This window comes from Micromys minutus, assembly GCF_963924665.1.
Source record: "Micromys minutus genome assembly, chromosome: 27".
In the NCBI taxonomy this organism is placed as follows: Eukaryota; Metazoa; Chordata; class Mammalia; order Rodentia; family Muridae; genus Micromys; species Micromys minutus.
The window spans coordinates 33,973,074-33,998,071 of NC_137962.1; the positions used below are offsets into that span (position 1 = coordinate 33,973,074).

The 24,998-nt window shown below is 51.2% G+C and overlaps 1 protein-coding gene across 2 annotated transcripts in view; it reads right to left on the reverse strand.

The window, feature by feature from the left end:
• The window catches only part of FBLN1 (fibulin 1), a 73,649-nt gene extending 52,615 nt beyond the window's left edge, over positions 1–21,034 (reverse strand). For both annotated transcript variants that reach the window (XM_080939830.1, XM_080939831.1), the window contains exons 1-7: positions 20,938–21,034; positions 8,887–8,992; positions 5,074–5,209; positions 4,577–4,748; positions 2,457–2,513; positions 1,234–1,335; positions 572–709 (exon numbers count right to left, since the gene is read on the reverse strand). In XM_080939830.1, the coding sequence (XP_080795956.1) occupies positions 572–709; positions 1,234–1,335; positions 2,457–2,513; positions 4,577–4,748; positions 5,074–5,209; positions 8,887–8,992; positions 20,938–21,019 (793 nt within the window). In that variant the 5' untranslated portion in view covers positions 21,020–21,034. The remainder of the gene's footprint in view (positions 1–571; positions 710–1,233; positions 1,336–2,456; positions 2,514–4,576; positions 4,749–5,073; positions 5,210–8,886; positions 8,993–20,937) is intronic.
• Between the last annotated feature and the right edge of the window lie 3,964 nt (positions 21,035–24,998).

Consider the following 24,998-nt stretch of genomic DNA (forward strand, 5'->3'; position numbering starts at 1 on the left):
AAACATTAACAATGGTTACATCAAGATAGGACAAGATAAATTGCCCTGTCTTGAAGTTCACGGCTGTCAAAGGTTCAAGTGTATCTATTCAGCTGGCCTGGCTCCCAGGCTCCGGAGTCCAGAGGCTCAGCCAGGGAGCAGTGCAGGGTGGGGCAGTGGGATTGCTCAAGGGCTTGGCTGCCAAGAGAAGGCGTCTGGCTTTTGGGTCACCCCTCACAGTTCGGTGATCAACATCTTTTTTACACAAGACCTGAGCTAGAGCTAGCGTCTTCGACAGATCCTGGTCTGAATCTGGCTTGGTTTTGCTTGTACAGAAACACAAGTGAGGACCCTGGACTTGTGTGACAAGGACCAGGCTCTGAGCTTCCTAAGTCAAAGTGCTGGTGTCATTAACTCAGCACCATATCAAAGTAAACCGGCTCATCACAGACCTTCATTTACCCTTGTGTACTTGCAAGGAAGTTGACCACATGGGGGCAGCACCGCAGAGCCCAATGGGCCCTTCCCTCTATGCCATACCCCACAGCCGGGGAAGGGGCGATTTTTAGAGTTGGATGTGAGCTGTATGTACCTTTGCAGTTATTATCCTCTGTGAGCTCATAGCCAGTCCCACAGCTGCTGTCCCGCTGGCACCGGAAAGAGCCCACCGTATTGATGCAGGATTCTCCCAGCCGGCAGTTATGGCTGCCTGTGATACACTCGTTGATATCTAGAGAGATTGAGGTGATTCAGAAGTAACCAGCAAGAACAACCAAGTCTTAAGCTTGGGCAGAAGGAATGTCCCAGAAGCCACGGTGCATCTGGCTTCCTGCATTCGTCAAGTTACCCGATCAGACTGAGCTGAGTCTTGCTGTGAGCACATCTGGCCAGGGCTCTGGAGAGGGGCCATCACAAGCCCTGGTAAGTTTCAGATCTCTCTGAGTAAGTGCCAGACCCTAGAACCACAGCATCTGCAAGACTCCCACAAAGGAGGCAGCAGCATCCCCATCTCTTAGACAAGGGGAGAGGTCTACCAAAGGCCTCAGGGCAGATCCTGAATCCAGAACCCAGGGGAACCCCAATGCAGCCCTTTCCCACACTGGAAGACAGCCTTGTCCACGAGCCTAAACTCAGGGCAGCACTGGCAAGCAGGTCCCAGTTGTGCTGCAGGAATGTGACCAGGGTTGTGCCACACAAGCCTGCTCAGACCTCCAGCAGAGACTCCCAAGCACAGTGACCAGCCCCAGATGTTACCTTCACAGGAGACACCATCCGACTGCAGCTGGTAGCCCACAAAGCAAGAACAGATCACCTCGTCCCCAGTGTCACGACACTGCTGCTTACAGGGCCCGCCACCTGCAACCAGACCCTGCATGAGCTAGTGAACAGGCTGAACGACCTTCAGAGACCCTCCCAGGGTGCACTGATGCAGAAAACAGGCTCCTTGCTACAGCCCTATGTGGTCCTTGGGACACTGCCAAGCCTCAGCTCTGGGTGTCTTTTGCAGGCAGTAGAGGTCTGACAAGTTAGGGAACTTGTGCTGCCTCTGTGGTTAGAGTGGACCTGGAGAGGCGCGCTGCTCACTTGTCAACAAGAAGCCTATTGTTGGCTCCTCCTGGACACCAGGCTCTGTTGGAGCCCACATAACTCACAAGCATTTCCAGCTGCCCATTCCCACTAGCTGGCCCATGCCCAGGTGCCACCACAATTGTGGGTACAGCCTCTTCCTGCCTGACACCTCCCCTGTGACTCACACAGGGGAGACTTCGAGTGTGACCCCACTGGGACGACCTGTGCTTCCTTTGCCACTGGCCCGGCTGGCTACTAGGGGCACACAGGCTTTGCCATGCTGGCTGATGGACCCTCCTACGTTACACACTCACTGTCACTTTCCCTGAAATCGCCTGTGGCCACCCAGAGAGGAATCCAAGCTTCCTGGAACTCTGGATCTCTCTCTCCCCTCCCCCACCTCTGGCTTCAGTCCAGGTTGACACTGTGTCCTGACTCTATCATTTTGTGATTACGCTGCCTCCATAACTAACACCCAGTCACAGAGTGAGCCCTTGGGTGGAACCGAAACTGAATGGTCAGGTTAGATGTGCCAGCACGTTCCTGATGAAAAACAGTTCAATCAGGAAAAGCAAAGCTGAGCGGCCACTCTGACTTAAGTGCAAAGGTCTCCTGGGAGACCACGACTCTAAAGGGACAAGCGGGGCTCCAGGGGACACACAGATAAGAAATAGATAATCTCCTGGAGCATCCCAGCCTTGGAGAAGCATCATCATCCACAGAGACCAGGAGCTTGCTGGTACTGGAATGCTCATACCACTCCTTCCTCCATAAGTCACTGTCCCTGACAGGTTCCCCAGCTCTGAGCACTTAAGGGTGGAAGAAAACAGGGGCCATAAAAGTCAACACTATCCCCTGGGCTTTCTTAGCTATCTACCCAAGGGCTCCCACAGGTCCCAACATATCACCTCGGCAGCGGTCATTCAGGTACGGGTCTTCTTGTTCTTCATCGTCAGCAATCTTAGCTAGGGGTAGAGAGATGAGACAAGATCACACACCCACTCCTGTCAGCTCCAGAGAGGAGGACCATATGAGGACACCACACTCGCACAACTTCAGTAAATGTACCTTCCCTTAAAGGTACTCCCAAACCACAGGCTGAGTTAGATAGCGTAGCCTTTGAGTATAAGGCTCGAGAGGGATGTGAATGAGACAAAATTCCCAGCAAGCAGAGTGCACACGGATGGCTGCCCCTTCTCAGTGCTTCCTACATATAACTCAGGAGCTCACCACGTGAGCGAGAAGATGGTGCTGGAGAGATGACTCAGCGGTTAAAATCCCATGTTCTTGCAGAGGACCTGGGGTCAGTTCCTAGCACCCACAGCTGACTCAGAGCCACCAGGAATTCCAGCTCCAGGGGCTCCAATTTCCTCCTCTGTCCTCTAAAAGAATTGCTCTGACTATGGAGGGCATGTGGTATACATCTATGCAGGAAACACTCATAAATATAAATTAAAAACCACAAGAAATCCCTACATCGTAGAGCCAAGCCCCTCAGGGCTTCAAGAACATCTGGTGGTTGTCATTGGCAACAGATAGAGCTGGTTAACAGCAGCCTCAAGATCTCTGGGGGCTGCTTCTGAGGTCCCACACCCGTCTGAGGAAGAAAGAGCCTGACACTTGAACACAGATGCACCCCAACTACTAGCCCACACTGGCCAAGTCTCCCTCCTCCATGTCATGTGTCCCTACACATCAAGGTCCTCACGAGGGGAACAGATCAAAGGGCAATCACCCACCAATCACCAGGGCAAAGTGAGGTGTGGAAGGGAGCCAGCCTCTTCCTGGCTCACAGCCGTTGTGATGGGATGTCGCTATGAAGGGAGCTTTGGTGATGTGACAGTTGTGTTTAAATCAATGGGCTCTGGGATGAGCGGATGGCCCCTCCGGGATGTTAAGTGAGCCTCTTAACCAGTTGGAGGCCCTAAGGGATGGAGACTGAGGAAGAGCATTCTGCCGGCCAAAGGCCTTTGGATTTCAGCAATGCCAGCTTTCCCCTGGAGCTCCGTGCCCTCCAGCCTCCCCAAACCCAATCATATAGCTCTCTCTACACAGCTGCCCTTTGGTATCCATGGGTATTGGTCCCGGGACCCCAGAGGGCATTAAAACCCATAGGCAAAGAGGCTGGGAGATGGCTCGGCAGCTAAAGAGCATGTGCTGCTCCTGCAGAGGGTCCAGGTTTGGTCCCAGCACCTATATGGCTTACGACCATCTGTAACTACAGTTCCACAAGATCCAGTGCCTATTTCTGGCTTTGGTAGACACAACACGCCTGCGGTGCAGAGGCATAAACGCAGGCAAATTGTTTGTACACATAAAATAAAAATAAATTAATTTTTTAACATCCATCAGCATCCAAGCCTCTCATGTAGAATATCATGTCTGTCTATAATCTATGCATATCTTCCTGTAAGCCTTAAATAATCTCTAGGTGACTTAATACCTAAAGTGATACCAGTACTACATAAGCAGTTGTCACTTTGTTCAAGAAATGACAAGGAAAATGTCCGCACACACCCAGTACAGATTCACTATCTTTTCTCCAACATTTTCTTTGAGCGTGTATAATGCACACGTGTTGTACAGGTGTTACACCCATGCATGCACACGAAGAGGTTACACATCGACATCCCAGTGTCTTCCTCTATTCCTCTCAACTCGTTTTTTGAGACAGGGTTTCTCGCCGAGCTGAGGCTCGGTGCTGCTTTCAGCTAGACTGGCAGTCCAGTAAGCTCTAGGGGTCTTCCTGTCTGCTCTACACCCCCAGCCCTCAGTTAAAGATGCATGCTACTTTGCCTGGCTTGTATGTGGGTTCTGGAGATCCAAAGTCCTGCTTTTATGTTTGCACCGCAAGCATTTTACCCACTGAGCCATCTCCCAGCCCCCTTTTCTCTTAATGTTTTTAATCTGTGATTGCTAGAATCCAGAAATGTGACACCCACGGGAAGGGGAAGCCAACCACGTCACAGACACACAGGCCCTGGGGAATACTAACGCACTGCTCTATGCTGGAAGGGAGAGGAATTACCTGGGTCCTGGAGGTCTGCACCATTGCCTCGGACGAAGTCTGAATTCTCCTGTCCCTTCACACAGCAGGCACGAAATACCAGCCCACACTGGTAACTTATCATGAGGTTGGGCTCACAGGTCTGGCCTCGGGCCTGGGCTGACCTTCCCAGCATGCAACAGTGGCAGCACCTCTATGAATGGAAAGATTCCAGACTGGGTCAGGGGTTTCTACAGGTGGCCCTTGGGACCTCGAAAGAACCTCAGGGTTACACCTCTGACACCCTCTTTCTTGTCTGTGTTCTCAGGACAGCAAGAAAACATCTGATGTGGGTAATTTATCAAAATGTCAGAAGTATATAGAAAAGCATGTTAGGCGCCTCCAAGCCTCCTAGGTCTGTCTGGAAGCCTGGCTGGTAAGGCACACTTGCTGAATGAGAAGGGAAGGGTACCTGAGTGGTCACAGGGGAAGGTGGACAGGGAGAACGGTGGCCTCGTGTGGTCCTCAGCCTTACTCACCTTTATGAATATAGTCTCAAGGCTACTGTTGTAGCCGTGGAGCGAGGAGCAGCCGTCTGGCTCGCTGGCCAGGTTAATGCCCGTGGCACAGTGCAGCTCCTCCAGTTGGTTATGACAACACTGCTCCTGGACCATCCTGTGGGCAGAGCAGAGGCCGCGCCAGGACTCTTTGGTGAAGCCAAGCTCAGAATAGAGGCTCAAGGAGAGGGATAATGAATGTCCTCTGACGTATTCCCCACCCCCACACATCCCAGCTCCCACAGGGAGAGAGAGACACACAGTAGGACTTACTCAGCAAGTGTTTAGAGAAAGCAAATGCAGAGTGGTATCCAGGGCAGGAGCCAGGAAACCCCAACTTGGCACACGGTTGAGCCTTTTGCCAAGACTGGTTGTAGAATGTCCCCTACTTGTAAACAAAGCAGCCTGCTGCAGGCTTCAGGCTCCACCCTCCTTTCCTACCATCTAGCTCAATTCTCCTCAACCTCAGCTCCACTTCCAGGCCCAGAGGGCAAGTTTCAGAGTCTTTTGGCACAGTCTGTTGAAGGACTAGATTGGAAGACAGTAGTAACAGCAATGCCCCAGCCTCAGCCCCACAGGACTGGCCATGAGAAGCTCCTCAGACAGAAAGAAGCTGCGGTAGGACCTGAACCTGCCGGAGTCTATGCCTCAGACGCAAACAGTTTGTGACATCTCAGAGCCAGAAAGCCAGCCCTGCAGACAACCGAGACCGAAGGGTGTCAAATATGGCTCTCATCCAAACCAAAGTAACCTAAAGCCAGAGACGGCAAGGGCAGAAACAAGAACCTAACCCCGTGATGTCTGCAAGAGAGGTTATGGCCTCCCTGGCTGCTCTTGCGATGCCCTTTGCCTATGCCTAAGGACAGAGGCCCCAGTCAACCTTTCCTCTACCCAGGACTCAGAAGTGTGAACCCCGGCTTCCCATGTCTCTCCAGGTCTGAGATGGGTGTGCATACTCGGTAACATCAGTTTCACACCTGCTTCACTGGATTTGCAGGCAAGAGGTATTTCACTAAATACCCATGATGCTAAAATGAATTAACAAGCTCTGCTGTGGTGATCTGAATGAGAATGGCCCCAAGAGACTCATACATTTGAATACTTGATCCCCAGTTGGTAGAACTGTTTAATAAGGATTAGAGGGTGTGGCCTTGTTGGAGGCAGACTAACTGGACTCTATCATGGGCTGTAACTGCCTGGAACTGTAGACCCAATCAAAAGCTTTCTTTTATAAGTTGCTTTGGTGATGCTGTCTTGTCCCAGCAAAAGAAACTAAAACAGGAGTAAAGATGAGGAGACGGGGGTGTAGGGTGTGGGGGGAGACTTCTCTATGGCTGGCAAGAAGGAAATGACTATTTGGAAAACAACATGGAGTTCCCCAAAAATGCTAAAAGAAGATCTGTCATAGGATCCAGCTATCCCCAATCAAGAGAATATGGAGCAGGGTCTCCAACATATGACTGCCCACCCAAGTTCATGGTAGCACCATTCACAATAGCCAAAATGTGGAAGGAACCTAAACGTGAGTTGAGGGACAAATGGACGAGCAGAACCGTGTGACTCAATGTGACTCTGCCTCAAAGCCCAAAGGAAATCCTGACATGTGTGACCATACAAGGAACCTACAGGGCCCAAAGCTAAGTGACACAAGCCACTCCCAAAGAAACACAGGAGAAGTCAAGAAACCAATGGGGTAGCATGTTATCAGAGGCTCCATTTTGCAGGATTAATTGGAAGGGTCTTGGAGAGGGACAGTAGTCAGGTGGCCAAACAGTACGAATGAGCCCTCACAAAGGATTAAGATGGTGAGTCTTACATGTGTATTTTACCACAGTTTACAAAGTACTGTTGTCTGCAGCCCTACTGTGTGCTAGCCAGCCACGAAAACTCCAGATATGCAAGCCAAATAGCATAGGTCCCACAGGCCCTCGGGGGCACACATACAAACTCAGCCCTGACAGGAGGGTACCTGGGGAACTGGCACCCAATCCCTATTCTCCCTTCATTGTTGCTGATGCTAGCAGTGATGGGGACAAGCACATCAACTTTAGTTAGCCTGTTCCTCACCTCCTGGGTTGGGCAAGGTCACCACATCACTACTCAGCAGTGTCACACAAGTTCATGGGCACACTATTGCCCTAAGGTTACAGAGCCCCACCCAGCGCCATGACTGTAACCCCCTCCAGTGACTGAGAACCACGCCCCCACACCTCCCACAGACTTTGAACAAATGGTCCCAGGTCCATTTGTACTAAATGACTTGGCAGAGGAAATGTCACAAGTCAGGCTGATGATGTCTAGGAGGCAGCTGGCAGGAACCTAGCTGCCCAGCCTCCACCTGCCTTTAAACAGGAGGAAGGAGACTGATCAGGCTACCCAGGTGCACCTCTGCTTCAGGGCAGCCAGGGCTTCCCGAAGAACTGCAAAGTCTCCAGGCTTTGAAGAAAAAAAAACCCAAAGAACCAACCAGTCTAGGGTCACTCAATCTTGCCTGTCCCAACGCTCTTCCTGGATGGGATTCCTCTGAGCACTAGTGAGGGGTGAGGTGCTGTTACCCTAATGAGGCTTACAGGAGAGGATTCACTGGGCACCTAGAACGGACCCCAGGGTGCTGGGGTTGCCCCCTCACATCCAATGTCTCCTCTGATCAACACTTCTGATCCTCTCTCTAGCTGGCCTCTTCACACTCCTAGCAGGACCAACAGCTGCTCACGTAGGTTTCTGGGTATCTAAGGAGACACAGTCTGATTCTACCCCAGCCCCACTCAGGCTTTTCCCAATGCATCCCTTCTCATCGGCCCAGCTGGACAAAGTGAACCTCTGAGCCACTGACGTCCCTCTGGACCCCGCCCTGCTCCCAGTACCGACAGCTTGGCTCCCTGCCTCCATTTACTTCCAGCCAGACCCTTCCCTCTATCCCAGTTGACGGCCCAGTTCCAAGTCACCTCATATCTCCTAGAGTCCTTCAAACAGCTTGCTAGTCTCTTAGCTTCCGCTCCCTCATGTCAGCTGCCTTCTGCTTCAAAGGATCTTTTAAAGACACATCTGGACAGATGTGCTGCCACCTTCAGCAGACTCTTAGCCTGCTCCCAGTTAGTTCCTAAAATAACCACGCTACCAGGAGCAATGGGGAACACCCGTAGCCCTACCTCCCTCTGGCTCTGTGTCTTTCAGCCCTGCTGGTCTCTGTTCAGACACTCTCTGGATGCCTTGCAGCCGCCCCAGGAACCTGCACAGAGCATCCACACTGGCTGCTTCCTCCCTGGATGCTCTTCCCACATTTCACATATGACTGTAAAGATCTGATCAGTTCTTTATGATAATCAACATAATCTATTATCATAATCTACTCTAAGGTTTTTACATTCCTCCAAACTTTGTGAGTGCCTGACGTGTTCTAGAGAGAAAATCAAGATATGCTGAATCTGTATGAATGAACTGTTTGTGTCCTTGAGGGCTCCTCAAGTCACAAGGTCTCCTCTGACGCTCTACGACAAACCTTCTTTTTACTTGGAGAAATGTCTTGCCCAGAGTTAGACGGCTGTGTCAGACCTGACTGCACATCTGGATGGTTTTACTTTGCAGGCTGGGGAAGGCTACAGATGCCCCAGTGAGCACTAGGCAGCCTAGGGCAAGGAGCCAAGCTCTGTGCACACTGCTCAGAACAGAGGAGGAGGCAGAAGACAAAGGAAGGAAGGTCCCCCTATCTCAGACATCTGGCACACATCTGGATGTCCTTTTTCCCACTTGCCTCTAGAGGGGCATGTGATCTCAGACTTCGGTAAGAACACATACCTGCACTCTGTGGATTCTGAGGTGTACGGCAGCGAGCAGTCCCTGTGCTGGTTAGCCATTTGATTTCCCTCCGTGCAGCAAGCCTCCATGGAGATATCTGCATTCGCTGTGTAGGGAAGAGAACGTGCGGATGGGTGACCCCACCTGGTATCTCTCACCCCTGCCACATCATCAGGATGCCTGCTTCTTACAGCCCCAACTACCACCGTCAGGCCAAGTCTGGAAGGGCAGGGAGTACTCACAGAACACTCTTGATCACTTTGGAAACCAGTAATGAGCTTGCGAACTACTCTCAGCTGGAAGCGTCTACCCTACTACAAAGGCCTGGGCTAGCTGTGAAAGCACCAAACTCAGTGCAGAGACCTGAATATCCAGACCACACCCCTGCTTTCCTGGTCCAGAGATTAAAGGAGAATTCTGCACTCAAATGTATGGTAGGGGCACCGTCGACCCAGCATGCACAGGATGACCAGGGTCTGGCTCCTCCAGAGGGAAGACAGGAAGAAAAGCCTCAAAAAGTGGCAAGCCCTCTATCTCTGGACCAGCTTCTGGGATGCCACACCTAGGTTTTCATTTAATCTTTGCAATATGGGAGGGGTTTCCACCGTCAGCATATAGTTAGGGAAACTGAGGCTGGTGATCATTCTGCCCTTAGGCATAACAGTCTTCTGTAAAAACAGAGATCAAAGAGGCGAGGGCAGCACTGGCTTGGCACAATGCCAGGCTCAGAAGTAACAGCTGTCCTGCCAAGCAGTTAGCCCAAGCCTTCAGCAAATGGTCGAGCCAGAAACTTACGCCCTCATCCCAGCCCAAGTCTTTGGCCTCACTAGGCTGTGCCCCCTCTACTACTGGCAGGTAGAAGATCCCCCATGAAGGCCCAGGGAAGGGTAATGTATCCTAAGATGCCACACCACACATTTGCTTTCAGCCCAAAGGATTTACAGGACAGGAAACAGCGCAGGGAGCGTCGGTTACCATGTAAAAGGTACTGTCTGTCAGGACCTTACAAAACTCCGCTTCTAGAGACACCATAGGAGCTTGAGAGATGGCTCAGAGGTTAAGAGTCCTTGAGGCTCTTGCAGAGGACTGAGTTCTGTTCCCAGCACCTGTTTCAGGTGGCTCACAACCACCTATAACTCCAGCTCCTGGAAACCAGGTGCCTTCACTTGAATGTACATGCCTACACATACATACTCACACATGTAAATAACCATGGGAGGGTAGGAAAGACAGCTCAGCAGTGGAGAACATGTATTTCTCTTTCAGGGGACCTGTGTGACCCTGACCGGGTCACCTCAACCCTCTGGCCCATAGGCTCATTTGTGTTTAATTAGAGCTCACAAGACCTCTGCAGCCTCTGAGAAGGTAGAGCAGGCGAGGTTCTAAACAACGGGCACTGCAACTTGTTAGAGGGCAGAGGAATGCCTGCTGTCATCGGTTCGAGGGGAGCCTCTGCCAGTCCTGTGTGTTACATGCCATTAGTACGGTTACACTCCATGTGAGCGGGTGGGAATTGCATCCTGAGCTGCACGGGGTGTTTAATGTGTTTTAAAATGATGCCTGTCAGGGGACCTTGGACACTCTGAACCTTGTGCACTCAACAGGACTGCCTGTTAAAACTTTCAGGCAGTCTGGAAACTTGGAATGTCCTTGGAATGTGGCTCCGCTGTTCTTGAGCAGAGTGTCCCAGGCCTGTTACCTGCAGAGCAGGGCTGTCTGAAAGCTGTCCGGGGCTCCCCTAAAGTGGCAAGGGGTCAACTCACTCTCCTTGGGCTTGAGGAGTCTCATAAGTCAGTGGACAGTGCCTGCCTGCATGCCCCCTTAAGAGACCAGGAAGAGGACAGGCGGGGACCATGGCCAGGCTGGACAATGGCCAGATAGGGAGTATCCTTGTGGCAATAAACAAGCCTGGGTTGAAGGCCCTTGCAAACAAGGTCCCACTGGGACCCCAGATCCTGTCCCCTCAAGTTCTGAGCTTTACACTTCGACTCAACCCAACACATAACATTAGTGGGATTAGTCGAAGAATGGAGAATCTATAACCACTTCCTGCCCCGTTTGCCCTACCAGGAATACATTATTACTTCTAACCTTTCTCTCTCAGGAAGGAATACCCCAAACCAGCAGAACAGCTGAGCAGAACATGAGGATTTAGAAATTTTCTTCTATGTGATCATTACTTCTCTGGCTACAGCCTAGAAAGGAGAGGAGTCAGGCTGGGGACGGCAACATTTTCTAAATCCCGCTGAGACCAATGCCCAAGCAGCACTCTAAAGGCCCAACACTGTGGCTAAACAGTGACGCCACGGGGATTGCCATGCTGGCCCTGTGCCAACAGCTGGAGCTGCACTGACTGGCCCAAGCTCATGGGCTCCTTGATCAAGGTGGAGTTGTCTAAGGCTGTGCTGGGAGCTCCAGCCCAACAAGAAAGGAGCCCATGAGGGCACGTGGCAGACTAGAGGAGCTTGCAACAGCTAGGGATGCTGAAGAGGAGGTGGAGGAGGCAGGCATGCGCACACCTGGGTCTGGGGTCACCATCCTGCAGTTATCAGAAGTCCACCAGGGTTTTTTCCTACTTCTGTTCCCCAACAACAGTTCCCCAACTGTTCCCATGGTCGCCATTCTCTTTCAGATACCTCCAAATGCTCAGCCACCGAAGGGTCACAGCAAGGAAGGACTTCGGACTTCAAGTCACCACTAACAAAAACAATGCCGATGTGTCCCCCTCCCCACCAAGGCTATGACTCTCCAGCCAAAAGCAGCACCTGACCAGTTCTGCCCAGGACCTGGCAGACACAGAGGGGCTTACGAGCTCCTGCTCCCTGGCACAGGTTCTGCAGCCCCACCCTGAACTGGATCTAGTCACGGACAAAGACGCATCTCCCTCCCCTCGCTCTCCACACAGCACCTGTATTGGCCAGCATATCCACTGAGGATCAAGAAGCATTGATTCCAAAGAACAAGGAACTGCTGGGCTTAACCACTGCTAAGCCACAGAGGCTGTTTGGGGCAAGATGCTCTGCCTTTCAAAAGGGGGCTTCTTCCTGGTTCATCTCCGGAGTAGAGGGAGTAACCAGAGAAACTGTTCCTAGGCTGGAGCAGGGCACGGCAAAGGGCAAGACTCGCTAGAAGTTTAACAAGAGCTAGAGAGTCTAAAATTGCCATTTCCGTTTCCTGGAGACAGGTCTTACTTCCCACGGGTGTGCTCAAGGCACTAGCCATCTCTTTTCTATTAAACAAGACAGAGCTACAGGAAGAGGAGGGGTTGGAGAAATGAGAACACAAGGCGGGTAAGAGTAGTACATTCCTATGAACCCCAGCCTGGGAAGCTGAGGTAATCAGATGCGAAGCTCACACTCCACAGGGAGGTCCTGTCTGGCCCCAAATAAAATAAAGCAGAATGGTTTCTGCGAGTCTTTCTGCCTTCTCCGTCACCAGGAAAGGAACTGAACATTTTGCCCGTAAACTCTTGTCTTTTTCCGCCGGGGCTGCTGTGACTGTCATGAAGAGATTAATTTGGTCCACTGCATTTCAGAACGATCTTAAAGAGCTGCTGAATAGACAACGAGCCGGTTCGCAGGCTGAGCTGTGAGACTCCAAATGGGAACTGCTAAACTGAGCAGCAATGAGTACAAATTATTCAAATTAATTTCTTTTTAAAAACCTCCTTGGGGAATGTCTTCCCCCAAGTTTCTGAGGTAGCCATGGGGGAAGTGTTAGATCCAAAGCAGTTCCCCAAAATGTCAGTGTTGGTGACAAGGTCCCAAACAGAAGGACCCTGACTGGGTAAACAGAAGCCCACACTCAGCATTCCTCAGGAATCTTGTAAAGCAGTTTTCTCTTTGCCAGGAAAAAAAAAAAATACTACATCCTATATCAGCCCCAAAGGCCAGCTACATCGGACAAGGGCATCTAGTTCCTGGTTAATCTCAATAGGCTGTGTCAACTCAAAGGCCACCCACCACCTTGCTGACTATCACATAAAATCCATTTGCTTTCCCACCGAGTGGCTGTTCCCTCTATCCCTGTGAGACAGCCAGGAACTTGCTTTTCCCAAATGAAAGTTTCTTTCCACCCACAGGGCAGTCCAGGTGGATGGTGTCAGGGCAGTGAGGAGGGACCTGACTGCCACACCTGCTCAGCTGTGACCTCCTCCTCATGCAGGTGCAGCTCCCGCAGACTCACCTGGGGATGGGGAATTCTCGAGTCACCTTGAACACTGCCATCCTGAGTCCTACTGTCCCAACACAAACTCAACAGACTTCCTGAAGCCCACGGAGGGTTCTCTCCTTCCTTCACCCCACAGTTCACTCACACCACACCCAGAGCAACCTCTCCATGTTTACCAACGAGTTACGGAGCAAAGTACCCACCAAGGGCACACTGCACAGGTACCATGAGTTCCACACCACAGCATCTGGCCCACAGCTGGTCAGTCACAGAAAGGGGAAGGACAACTGCACACAAACCTCCAGCACCGAGAAGAGCAACTTGGAACCCATAACAATGTCAGCATTTGGTGGGGACAGAGATAGAAGGTACAGCTCCCCACTGGTGCCTGCAGCATGTAGGGATGTCAACTCAAGCCAAAACCTGAGTTGAACGTGGCTTTGAAGCAATGCAGAAAAGACTCTCAAGACTGGCCAGAGGTGAGGTTTAATAAGAGTATTTGAAAAAACAAACAACAAAGCAAAAGACAGGCTTAAATCGGAGGATTAAGAGGAGAGATGCTCAGAAAGATAAGACACACCCAAGCACTGGGGTTGGGCTTCTCTAAGGAGAGCCTTGGAACAGAAAACATACCCAAGTGTGGGTGTGAGCCTCCTGAGGGAGAGCGGGCGAGCGCTGATTTCTGAAAGGCAGATACATCATTTCTTTTCGGGTTTTTTAAAAAGTTACTCTCTTCAAGGGCTTACTATGAAACCTAAATGTTCACCGGAAGGCTATCTGACAGGATCGCAATTGTAATATACAGTAGAAAAGTCTAGCCCACAGGGATGTGGACAGGTAGAAGAGCTACGTCGTGAACACACTTACTGTGGTGAAGAGTCCCAAGCCCAAACTGGGGAAAGGAATGAGGCGTTACCCCACACCATACTGCCCAGAGGCCTCAAACCTGGCTCCTCTCACTTATATGAAGCAGTGGTTCTCAGCTTTCCTAATGCTGAAACCCTCTAATATAGTTCCTCAAGTTGTGGTAACCCCCAGCCATAAGATTACCAAGTTGCTACTCCCAAAGGGGTTGCAACCCACTTGCTGAGAACCGCTGATATAAAGTATCTGTAAACAAAAGGAATACTGACTGCATATGCTGGGATTCTTGCTTCTCAGCTGACCAGAGGCTTCAGTCAGACTCCACAGGGAGTAGCTCCTCTCCTTCCCGTGTCCCCACAAGCTCTGTCTTTCTGTTCTGCTTCCAGGCCACCACTTCTGTGCAGTCAGCCTATGGCACCAGCTTCAAAGTCTGTCAATTAACTCACCCACACTGTGATCTTCCAGATCCTTTCACTGAGCAGGGACCTCCAGCCAATCCAGAACCTTCTCTCACTCCAGCGCGGGTCGCTTCTCTATAGACATACCACCTATCAACTAGTTTTAACGTCTAACTCTGTCATCTGACTGTGTGACAAGATGCTCAAGCAATTAACAGCATAAACCAAGAGTAAACTCTGTTGACAATATGGCTGACCTTCAGTCAAATAATCCACGGGCAAGCAGCCTTCCCAATACTGAGACCCTCCAATAGTTCCATAGGCTGTGGTATCTCCCAACCATAAAATCACTAAACTGCTGTTTCATAACTGTAATTTGCTGTTATGAATCATAACGTAAAGATCTGATATGCATACTCGGCCGGAGGGCAGTGGCACGCCTTTAATCTCAGCACTGGGGAGGCAGAGGCAGGCAGACCTCTGTGAATTTGAGGCGAGCCTGGTCTACAGAGAGAATGAGAGGGTTCCAGGACAGCCAGGGCTACGCAGAAAAGCCCTGATTCAAACAAAGAAGCAAAAAGTGTGATTCTCCATGGGGCTGGAGAAACAGCTCAAACGCTAGGAGCATTTGCTGCTCTTCAGAGGTCCAGGGTTTGATTCCAAGCACTCAGGTGACATACAATAGTCTGCAACTGTCCAGGAGATGGGGACCAGATTGAGCAGCATATAGAAGATGTCACCAAACAGAAGGTAACACTGCTCAGCCTCAAACAAGCTGCCGTATCTCTCCAACCAGATGGGCAGGAACGGTGATGTGGAGAAAGTAATCTTGGGGATGGGACTGCAGGATAAAACAGAACCACAAAATCCTACAAACAGGGCAGATATTCTATAGCAATTGCATATTCCCCAGCACCCACCCACCCCCAGATCCCTATTCTAGAAAATGCCACCGACCCACAGAACTACTGTGGCAGGCCGGCAGAGGGCATCAGGGTAACTTTCTTCCAGGTGAGCTAACACATCCCAGGGGCTGGGAGACAGCTTAGTCAGTGAAGTGTTTTCCATGCAGTGGACGGACCTGAGCCTGAGGCCCAGAACCCACACAAGAGGCTGAGCACAGTGCCCTGCATTTATAATCCCCGTACTGAGGAGTTGGAGGCAGAAGGATTACTGGGGACTTGCTAGCCAGCCTAGCCTAACAATGGTGAACCTCAGGTCCCAGTGAAAGGCCTCATCTCAAAAGCAAAGCAAGGCTGGAGAGATGAGCCAGCTGTGAAGAGCACTTGCTGCTCTTCAGGGGACCCGAGTTCAGTTCACCGTAACCAGGCTATGTGTGGGTCCTTGGCTGCTAGATTCATAAGGAAAGCAAAGGCACTTCCCAAAGAGCCATCTTCCCAAAAACATTTTTCTTCTGAGACTCTTTCCAAAACTCAGGACATCAAATGTCCTCTAGTTCTTCTACAGAGTAGGTAGGGGAAGGTTGAGGAAGGACCAATAGTAAGGCTAGCCTCCGATGACTCCCTGGGGTTCTGAACAAGCTCAGACCCCCAGAGAGTGCTGAGGGTGCTGGTGTTTTGTGACGGGTAGAATCCTGGGACTGCCCCTGGAGCCTCCGCAGCTCACACCTTGCAAGGATCTTACCCACTGCCTCAGCCACTGACTTCTCTAAAGCTACAACAGAATGAGGGGACCCTACAGGGACTTGGGGCCGGCAATTCGAGAAGCCAAAACCGCAGACCCTGATAAGAAAGCCAACCGAACGGAATACGCACGCGTGCCCAGCGCCTGTCACGGACAGCACAAGGGTCTGAGGTATAGAGAAGCAGCCAGGAGGAGGTAGCGGAAGACCAGGGGCATGTGCAGGACACAGCTAGGAGGGTGAGTGTTCTTCCCCTTGAAGCTCCCTGGAGCAGGTCTGTGTGCCAAGTTCAGCACACACTGTGACATCCTCACCCCTGACCCCTGCCCTACCCTGAGGGTCTCTTAAGCTTTCAGAACCCATCTCCCCCTTGGTTTCCTTCACCTCTCTGGGCCACCTGTCATGTGTCCTCGCACCTGGCTTTTAGAAGCTGCAGCCGGGTGGTCCTGGGCCAATGCTCTCCTGCCAACAACCCTTTCTTCAGGGACTCCCAACCACCCTCAACTCGCTGGAACATGCAGGCTCACAGAAGAACTGTATCCTGTCTTGCGCGGAGCCCCTTTGTTCTCTTACATTCCCGGCACTTAGCACAAATGATTATACTTCAACTTAACAAGGAGGGCGGGGCCGGGCTGAGTTTCACTCTGTACTTTGTCCCATTGTTTTCCACAACAGCCACCACTTGAGAAGCAAATGATCGCATGAGACCCTAGCAGATCTATATGGACCCTAAAGAGACTCAAGTAGACTGGACCTCAACCCAGCTCAGCTTCTAAAGCTCCACTATAAAAGCCCGGGGGTGGCAGTGGGGGAGTCGCTGGAGTTAAGAAAATAAAGGGTTAAGAGGAAAGAGATGAGGCCACTGAATATCCTTGTTAGAGGACTGAAATGCTCAGCCAGGCTTCCTGGAGTCCTTAGTCTCCCTGTGCCTCAATGTCCTGTACAATGGGGACCATGACAGAGTCCTCTGTGAGGAGGCATTTGGCATGCAACAAGGTCCTATAGGTGAAGCAGGGTCAAGAATCCACACTGCCAAGAACTAATAGTGCCCCACAGTCCCTCTCAGGCAGTACTGACTCTTAGTAATGGATTATCCCAAGAGAATTTTTAAGCCAAAAGGGATGGCAAGGCTTCACACATGTAGCAAAACTCAATCTTAACTCCAATAGGTGGGAAGACCAAAGGCAAAAAGAGACCCAGGAAAAATACTGGGCCACATACTTCACAGGGTTGTCAGCTCTCGGATGGGAATCTCTCCAGTCGGCCTAACGGCCCAGAACAGCATTAACCCGAGTGAAGTTGACTGACTTCAAGAAATACAGGCTTGGGTCACCCACCATCTTGAGCCACTTTCAGAACCATGTCTAGCTGCCTCCTACCCTCTTTTGGGGTGAGATTCCCCTTTGTACACCCCCATGGAAACATACAAACCGCTGAGTACCATGTACCAGCTCCATTGCTGACCCAACCTTACTCAGAACCAGCCTGGGATGGGAGGAGGTGAGGCCTGTCCAGCTTAGGAAATAGCTCCTGCTTGCCCTGAGTGGGGCAGATGCCTCACCCAGATTTTGAAGAAGTTCCTCTCCTCCCACCCTATTTTGTTACACAGCCATCGCTGAGGTCATTTCAAAGAAATTGGACCCACACGCACTATGTCAAAGTGGCATTAATCAAAATGCTATGATGTGATATGTCACAAAAGGAAAGTCTTTTGTTGGAAAAAATGCACTGGGGTAGGGGTGGGGGACTGGAAAGATGACTTAGAAGAAAAAAGTACTGGATGTGGGTTTAATTCCCAGAATCCATATGACAGCTTAAAACTGTCTGGAACTCCAGTACAAGGGGACCTGATGCCCTCTTCTGGTCTCCCTAGGTACTGCACACACATGGTGCACATACATCCAGGCAAAACTTATACAGATGAAATTTTAAAAGTAAAACAAACCTAAAAGAAAAAGTGCACTGGCAGAATCTCACGTGCCTTTTGAGAACTGTTATCCAAAGTGTCATCTGCAAAGCTGCCTGTCCATTATGCCTTTTGTTTAGGTTACTGGACCTTCAGGTAGTTGCGAGCAGGGGCTTCCCCAGGCACAAGGATCAGGCAGAACCCCCACATGTTCCTGAGTATCTTGTTGTGGTGGTTGGAACAGGAATAACCCCCATAGACTCATATATCTGAATACTTGGTCCCCAGTTGGTGGAATGCTTTGGAGAGAATTGGGGGTGTGGCCTTGTTGGAGGTGTGTCACTGGGGGTGGGCTTTGAAGTTTTAAAAGTCCATACCATTCCCAGTTCTCTGTCTCTCCCCCGCCCTACACCCCCCCAACCCCACACCTCCTGCTCGTGGATTAAATGCAAGCTCTCGGCTACATCTCCAGCCCCATGCCTCCATCTCTGCCTGACTCCCTGACCATACTCCATACCATGACCATGGACTCTACCTCTCTGAAACCTTGATCCCCAAACTAAACGCTTTCTTTTATGATTTGCCTTAGTTATGGTGGTTTATTTCCATGGCAACTGAAACCTGCCTAAGACGCTCAAGTTTTCCTTTGCCAACAGGACTCTCTGCTCAGGCTCTTTCCCCTGCCAGGAACGCACACTTTCCTCCCAGCAAACGATTAGATAAATTCTCCTCCACAGACCACAGGCGCGCACCGCCTCCTCCAGAAAGTCTCCCCAGACTCAGCCATCAGGGCCTGGCTCTTTAATCTGGATCTCCTTGAAGCTACAAACCACATGTAGGGAAAGGACTGAGTTTTTCTCATCCCTCGCCACGTCTGGGAAACCCTGCCACTCCCCCCTCCCCCAGCAGCTATTTAGTGAATGCTTCTGCGTGACCTTCACTGCCAGGACTGGATGTGAGGACTGCAGCCGGGGGCTACTTCGGGAAGAGTTTGAACTTCCGATGCATGAACAAGAATCTGAACAAGAATCGCTCAAGACGGTTCTCCTGCTGCTTAGCTCTCTTCCTTGACCCTTAAGGCAACCAGCCTAACAACTGTATAAACAGAGCACCACCCAGCCATCCCACTGGCTTTTTCTCTAGATATGGAAACTGGTTTCCAAAGCAATGGGTACCCAGGTAATCTGATGAGTGAGCTGAGATGGGTCCCCCGACTTCTGCCCTTCACAGTACGACTGGGAGTGGGGAGAGAAGAAGGGGGCACAGGCACACCTTAGCAAAAACTGCAACTCAGAGTTAGTAACTTTGAGCCCCGGAGGTCTCAGTGCTGCCCCCAGGGTTCTCCCAACCCCCAGCCCCATCTTCCTGCCTCCAGTCTCCACCTCCCGACTGGGAAACTTCCAGGAGCTCAGCTCACAGCCACATGTTTCTGCCAAGGGCTCAGGGCCTTTGTTCTCCCTCCCAACAGGACTTTCTTTTAATCAGTCGGAAACTGCAAGCTGGAGCCAGAGGCCAAGCAAGCCTTGGAGAAAACACAACTGTTTCTCCCAACGCCTCCCCCTCCCCACACCCTCAGCTGGTCCTGGGGCAGCCAAGCCCAACAGGACAGATAGTCACAGGACAGTCACAGGAGCTGTCTCTGTCCCTTAACAATAAATAAATAAATAAATAAATAATAAAAAAATCAGGGCTCTTCTGCATATAGGTGGCCACATAGCCCATTGGTGGACAAGTGAATAGCAGCTGATTTTGGCCGGCTTCCCTAAGGTCCTTTTTTGATGTCAGCTACCTTGCCAACCCCACAGCTCTCTGGGGCCTGAGGTCAGGGTCTCCTGGCCTTACAGGGGTACAAGCTGCAGGAAGGAGCCAAGCCGCTTCAAACCCTTTTCTAAAACCACACCGAATGAAACTAACCAAACTCTAGGCAGCTCCCCCTACAAGATACTAAATGGGTCCTGGGATGTTCTATACCGGCTGGCTTCAGGGTAAAGCTTTTTCTATGAAGAATGATGCTTACAAGGCCTGAGCGATTCCGGGCTAGCACGTGTGAGTTCTCACACACACCTCTAAGTACCACATCTACCTGTCTCCTCTCTACAGCAATATGTGGTATCAGAGGTCCCTGTCATGTGCAACAGTGTGCCTCCCCCCTTATTGAAAGTCCTCTCTGCCTTTCACTCTCCCTGGCAGGGACTCAAAGGCCTTCTTTGGCCCACAGACCCACCTCACCATCTCTCATCCGAGCGCAATCTTCTCCAAGAAGCCCCCCTCAACTCTGAGGGGCTGCAAAGCTCTTGGCACTAGCAGAGGCCTATGAGCCTACCCACCCGGTCTCCTACACTAAGAAGTGACCCAAGATGTGCCAAGGATGCAGGCGGTGCCCAGAACAGCCAGCCCTCCTCCAGGATTCAGAACCCAGCCCCTTCTCCCTCCCCTCCACCTCTCTCTAAGACTTCGGCCAGCAGTTATCTACAACCCCTGACATTTTGACCAGAAGGGTGGCTATCAGAGAATTCAAAAGAAACTAAGCTAACCCAGGGATAAAGAAGAGATCAAGAGGGTGGAGTGGGTCTGGGTGCCCCTCCCCCCTGCAGAAACAAAGACTCCAGGAGGGCCAGGCATGGCTCTGAGAGCCCCTGAATCACAAAGGTTAAAGGTCATAGATTTACAACCCCACAGCTTCTCTGATAGACAGGTGACGTGCTTGCGGCCAGGCCTTGAGGCTTTTGGACTGAGAAAATCAAAGCCTAGGTGGACCCTAGTCCATTCTAAGTTTCCTGTACTGGGGAAGTGTTTCTGAGCCACCAGACTGCTAGATGGTACTCCGGTGGCCCAGCAGGGAAGAAGTGGCCAACTTCCAAACCTCTGGACTGTTCCTCTAATTTTCTCTTTTCTTTCTGCCCCCATATCTGAACAACTTACTGCTCTTGTCTTCCTGTCTCAGTTTATTCAGGAGCAAAATAGGTGTAGCAGTCCCTCCCGCCCCACTCTCTTCCCCCACCCCGCCCCCCACGCCCCAGGGAGCGCGAGGCCCGGGTGGGGACCCAGTGTGGGGCCCGGGGCGCCCCTACCTCGGGCCGCCAGCAGCGAGAGGCTGCCGAGCAGCAGCAGCAACGGCAGCGGGACGAGGCGCGACGGCGCGGGGCGCTCCATGGAGCTGGCGGGCTCGGGCGGCGGACAAAGGCTCGGCGGGCAGCGGCTACGCGCTCTAGCCGGGCCTGGGCAGATCAACGCCAGGCTCCTGCGCGCCGCGTTCAATTATCCCGCCCGGAGGAGGTGCGGCGGGGGCGGGGCCCACGGGGACCCTCCCTCCGGCACTGCGCAGCAGGAGCACGCCGCCACCCAGACTGTCCAGCGGGGAGGCAAGCAAAGCGCAAAGCTCTGAGACGTGCCACCCACCTATGCGCGGAAAGTCACATGAATAGGTGTCTGACCGGACAAGTCCGGATAGCAGGCAGAGACCTAGACTAGACCAGCAGAAGCCTGTTTGTGTAGACTACGTGGCAGCCGCCAGACAGTTGAAGAGCATTCTCCGATTTATTAAAAAATAAAAACAAAAACTCGGAAGAGGACTCGATGGCTCAGTGGATAAGACACTTGCTGTGAGGAGACGAGGACCGAGTTCAAATTTCAAGCACTCATGGTAAAATAAATAAAATCAATGCAAAAAAAAAATTTTTTTTGACTTTTAGCTGGATGTGATGGCACACGCTTTAACCCCAGCACTCCAAAGGCAAAGGCAAGAAAATCTCCTGAGCCAGGTCTACAGATTTGAGTTCCAGGACAGCCAGGCCTACAAAGACAAACACTGTCTGGAAAAGCAAACAAGATTAAAATAAAAACCCAACCCAGTACAGGTAAATGTGGAGGACCATCTGACACCCTTTAGCTGATTGTGTGGGAACTGCAATTCAGTCACGGGGATTAGGCTTTGCTAGAATAAATGTGCCTATCTGGAAACGTGAGCTAGATAAACGGTCAGAAAGTCCAGTGGGAGCCACCCAACACCATCCACAGGAATGAATACTTAGGGGGAGTAGTCACATACTGGGACCTTAAACTCTGAGGGCTTAGGGTGGAACCAAACGCAGATAAACTTTGACTGCATAGTTCTCCTTGTAGAAAGGACAGAAGTTAGGAGACGGGTGCTCCTGGGAGGAGTCGTCTCTAGAGGTAGCAGCTGAGGAATGGTTTTCTTAATGCAGTCAGTGTGTGAAAATGTATCAGGCTGTTCATTTAGGAAATGTGCCCGTCTGTTTGGTTTTTGAGAAGGGAGCATCACGCTCTGTTGCCCATGTTTGCCTCGACCTCCTTGGCTCCAGTGACCCTTCTTCCTCAGCCTTCTAAGTAGCTCAGTCTACATACAGGTGTGCACCACTGTGTCCAGCTGTCTTTGAATGAAACCTCCTTTCAAAAGATGCCTTAATGCCAGAGGTTTGCAGAGAGACTGGGGAGGCTGGAGGAAGGGCCTGCTGGCTGAGTTCCGTTCCCTTTGTTCAGTTCAGGAGGCCTCCCGGAAGCGAGGCAAGGCTCAGGTGTAATCCAGTTTGTAGAATACTTTTCGGAGCGTGTGCAGAGCCCTGGGTTGGATCCCCAACAGTACATAAAGCAGGTATCGTGGCAAAAACCTTTAATTCTAGCCGTCAGGAGATGTGAGCCTGAGGATCAGAAGTATAAGGCCATCCCCTCAGCTACACAGTGAGCTCGAGAATGGGTAGGATGTACAAGAAAGAAGAGGGGCGAGGGAGGGGGAGGGAGGGAGGGTGGGCGGAGGAAACAGCCTCTGCAAAGGCTCACAGGCTTTGGCACCAGAGAGAAATGGGGGTGGCGGAGGGGAGCATTGTGGTTCAGGAGGCCTGAGCGTGTGCAGGTGCCTGAGGAGCAGATTGGAGACTTGATAGTCTTTTGGTTTGAATTCGATTATTGATGTAGAGTTTGGAGAAGCAAGAGAAGGTGTCTGAGGGGAGTCAGGGACCCCAAGGTCTGTGCTCAGCCCTTACCCCCAGGCTCTGCCATTCATCCCATCCTCATCTTCCCCACTTTTGAGGTACCCCAGGATGGGCTATGGTGGAGACCGAGAATGAGGAAAATGGACAACTGTGAAAGTAGAGCATCCAGTCCAACCCAGGCTGAACCACTTCTGGCTCTGTGACACCCTGTGAGTCACTCACCCACGTTATGCCTTTCTGTCCTCATTTGTTAAATTCGATTGGACTTTGATCAATTGAGAAGTAAAGGATACAAAATGGTACCAAAGAGTCTGTGGTTTCCAAGAGCACTGTGGCTCACTTGCTGCCAGCCATGTGACAACAAAGGAGCAACAATCCATCACAGCACAGCAGCCCTCCGTCAGTCCCAACCTCCTCTCCATCTCACTCCAGCCTGGCCCCAGACTCACTACCCCTATTTGCAAAAATGATCTGGATCAGCAGGGAAACTTCAGATCCCAAATCCTAGATGGCTTTGGGTTCCTGGGCTCATTCTAGCTAGACCCCACCTCCCAGGTGTCCCTGGAAAGACTGAAGGCTTGGGATTTTTTGCAGATACTGAGAGGGGCTATTTCCCCGGAGCCCCAGGCATTCCCACACAGTCCACATGAAATGCAAAGTCCAAGCTACCCTGTTATCTGTCAGTACCTCAGGGTGGGTCCACAAGCGAGCAGCCTGGAGGACGGTACACACACGTGATCCCATCTCCCTGCCTCCATATCCTTGAACAGGATGATGCTCTACCATGGCTGTCACCCCCCCATCTGTCATACTGCCCCCCTCAGCACCCGCTGTCACTGGAGAGTGACTCCTGCCATTTAGACCAGCATGGCAAGCTCCATGTTCTCTGAGGGTATGGAGGTGCTCAACACTGACCCTTGACCTCAAGCCCCTAGAGGGTGAGAGACTCAGGGAGTATCTTTGTATTTCAGCTTTCGACTCTTGAGTCTCCGGCCCAAAGAGTGGCGCCTCTGGGATTAGACTTCGTGTCCTCTGACACCTAGCCCAAGTTCCGTTCTGTATCTGGGCATCTGCTCCCTACCAAACACCAAGGTGGAAACGTGCACGTGTCTTGGTAAGACCTAGAGGGACCACTGTGTGAATGTTATGGGTGTGACTAGGGGATGGTCTCCTGGCATAGGATGGTCAGATTCTGTTGAGTTAGAGACTGTAGCAGTGTGAGTCCTATGCTCCAGGCTGGGCTGTCTCTGCAGGTCCTGGCATGGGTGCCGGGGAAGCTGAATGAGAAATTCACATTCAGGGAACAGGACCCAAATGTGGAATCTCTCCACTTTCCAGACAGCACAGAGTTTCTTCCTGTAGGCTATTTTCACCAGCAAAACCAAAACAACGGCAAAACCAGTCTAATTTCTATTCCCACAGAGAACCAAACATCTCTCTCCTGCATTAGGAGCCGTTTGCATTTCTCTGTGTCATTTCTATCTCTTTTCTCCTTTTAACTGGGTTATTGCAATGGAAGAATTATTTATAACAGCAAAAATGTAGGAAAAAAATGCAGTGTCCATCAATAGCCTCCTTGTGGTATGCACAATTTGATTGAACTAACAATTATGCCAGAAACCTAGAGAGATATAATTATTGCACCTCAACTTGACCCTGAGTTTCTTGGCAACCAAAAGGGGGAAAAAATCAAATTGTGGCGGCTTCTGCGGTTCTTGTTTTTAGCCCAAAGGAGGACCCTGTGTTGCTGGGAGACACACGTATTTCTGTAAAGTCAATGAAAGTTCAAGACTTACATGTTGGATTATACTTTGAGGGAAAAAAAATGAAGTCAAGGCAACCAATAGTGATACATGCCTTTAATTCCAACACTCGGGAGGCAGAGGTAGGTAGGTCTCTGAGTTCCAGGCCAACCTGATCTACGGATCGAGTTCCAAGACAGCCAAAGCTATGCAGAGAAAAGAGAAAGGAAATGAGGCTGATCTTCAGAGAGGTTCCATGTGGAGCGAGAGCACAGAAACCTCTGACCCTGGGTTCTAGGCAGGATGACACATACCCACACAGTCACACAATCCATTACCAGCAGGAAGTCGTTCATCACGGCCTGTGTGACAGTCCAGCTTTGTCTCATCTCCAGAGCCAGATTAACAGATGGCTTTTCCTGATAACAAACAGCCCTTCAT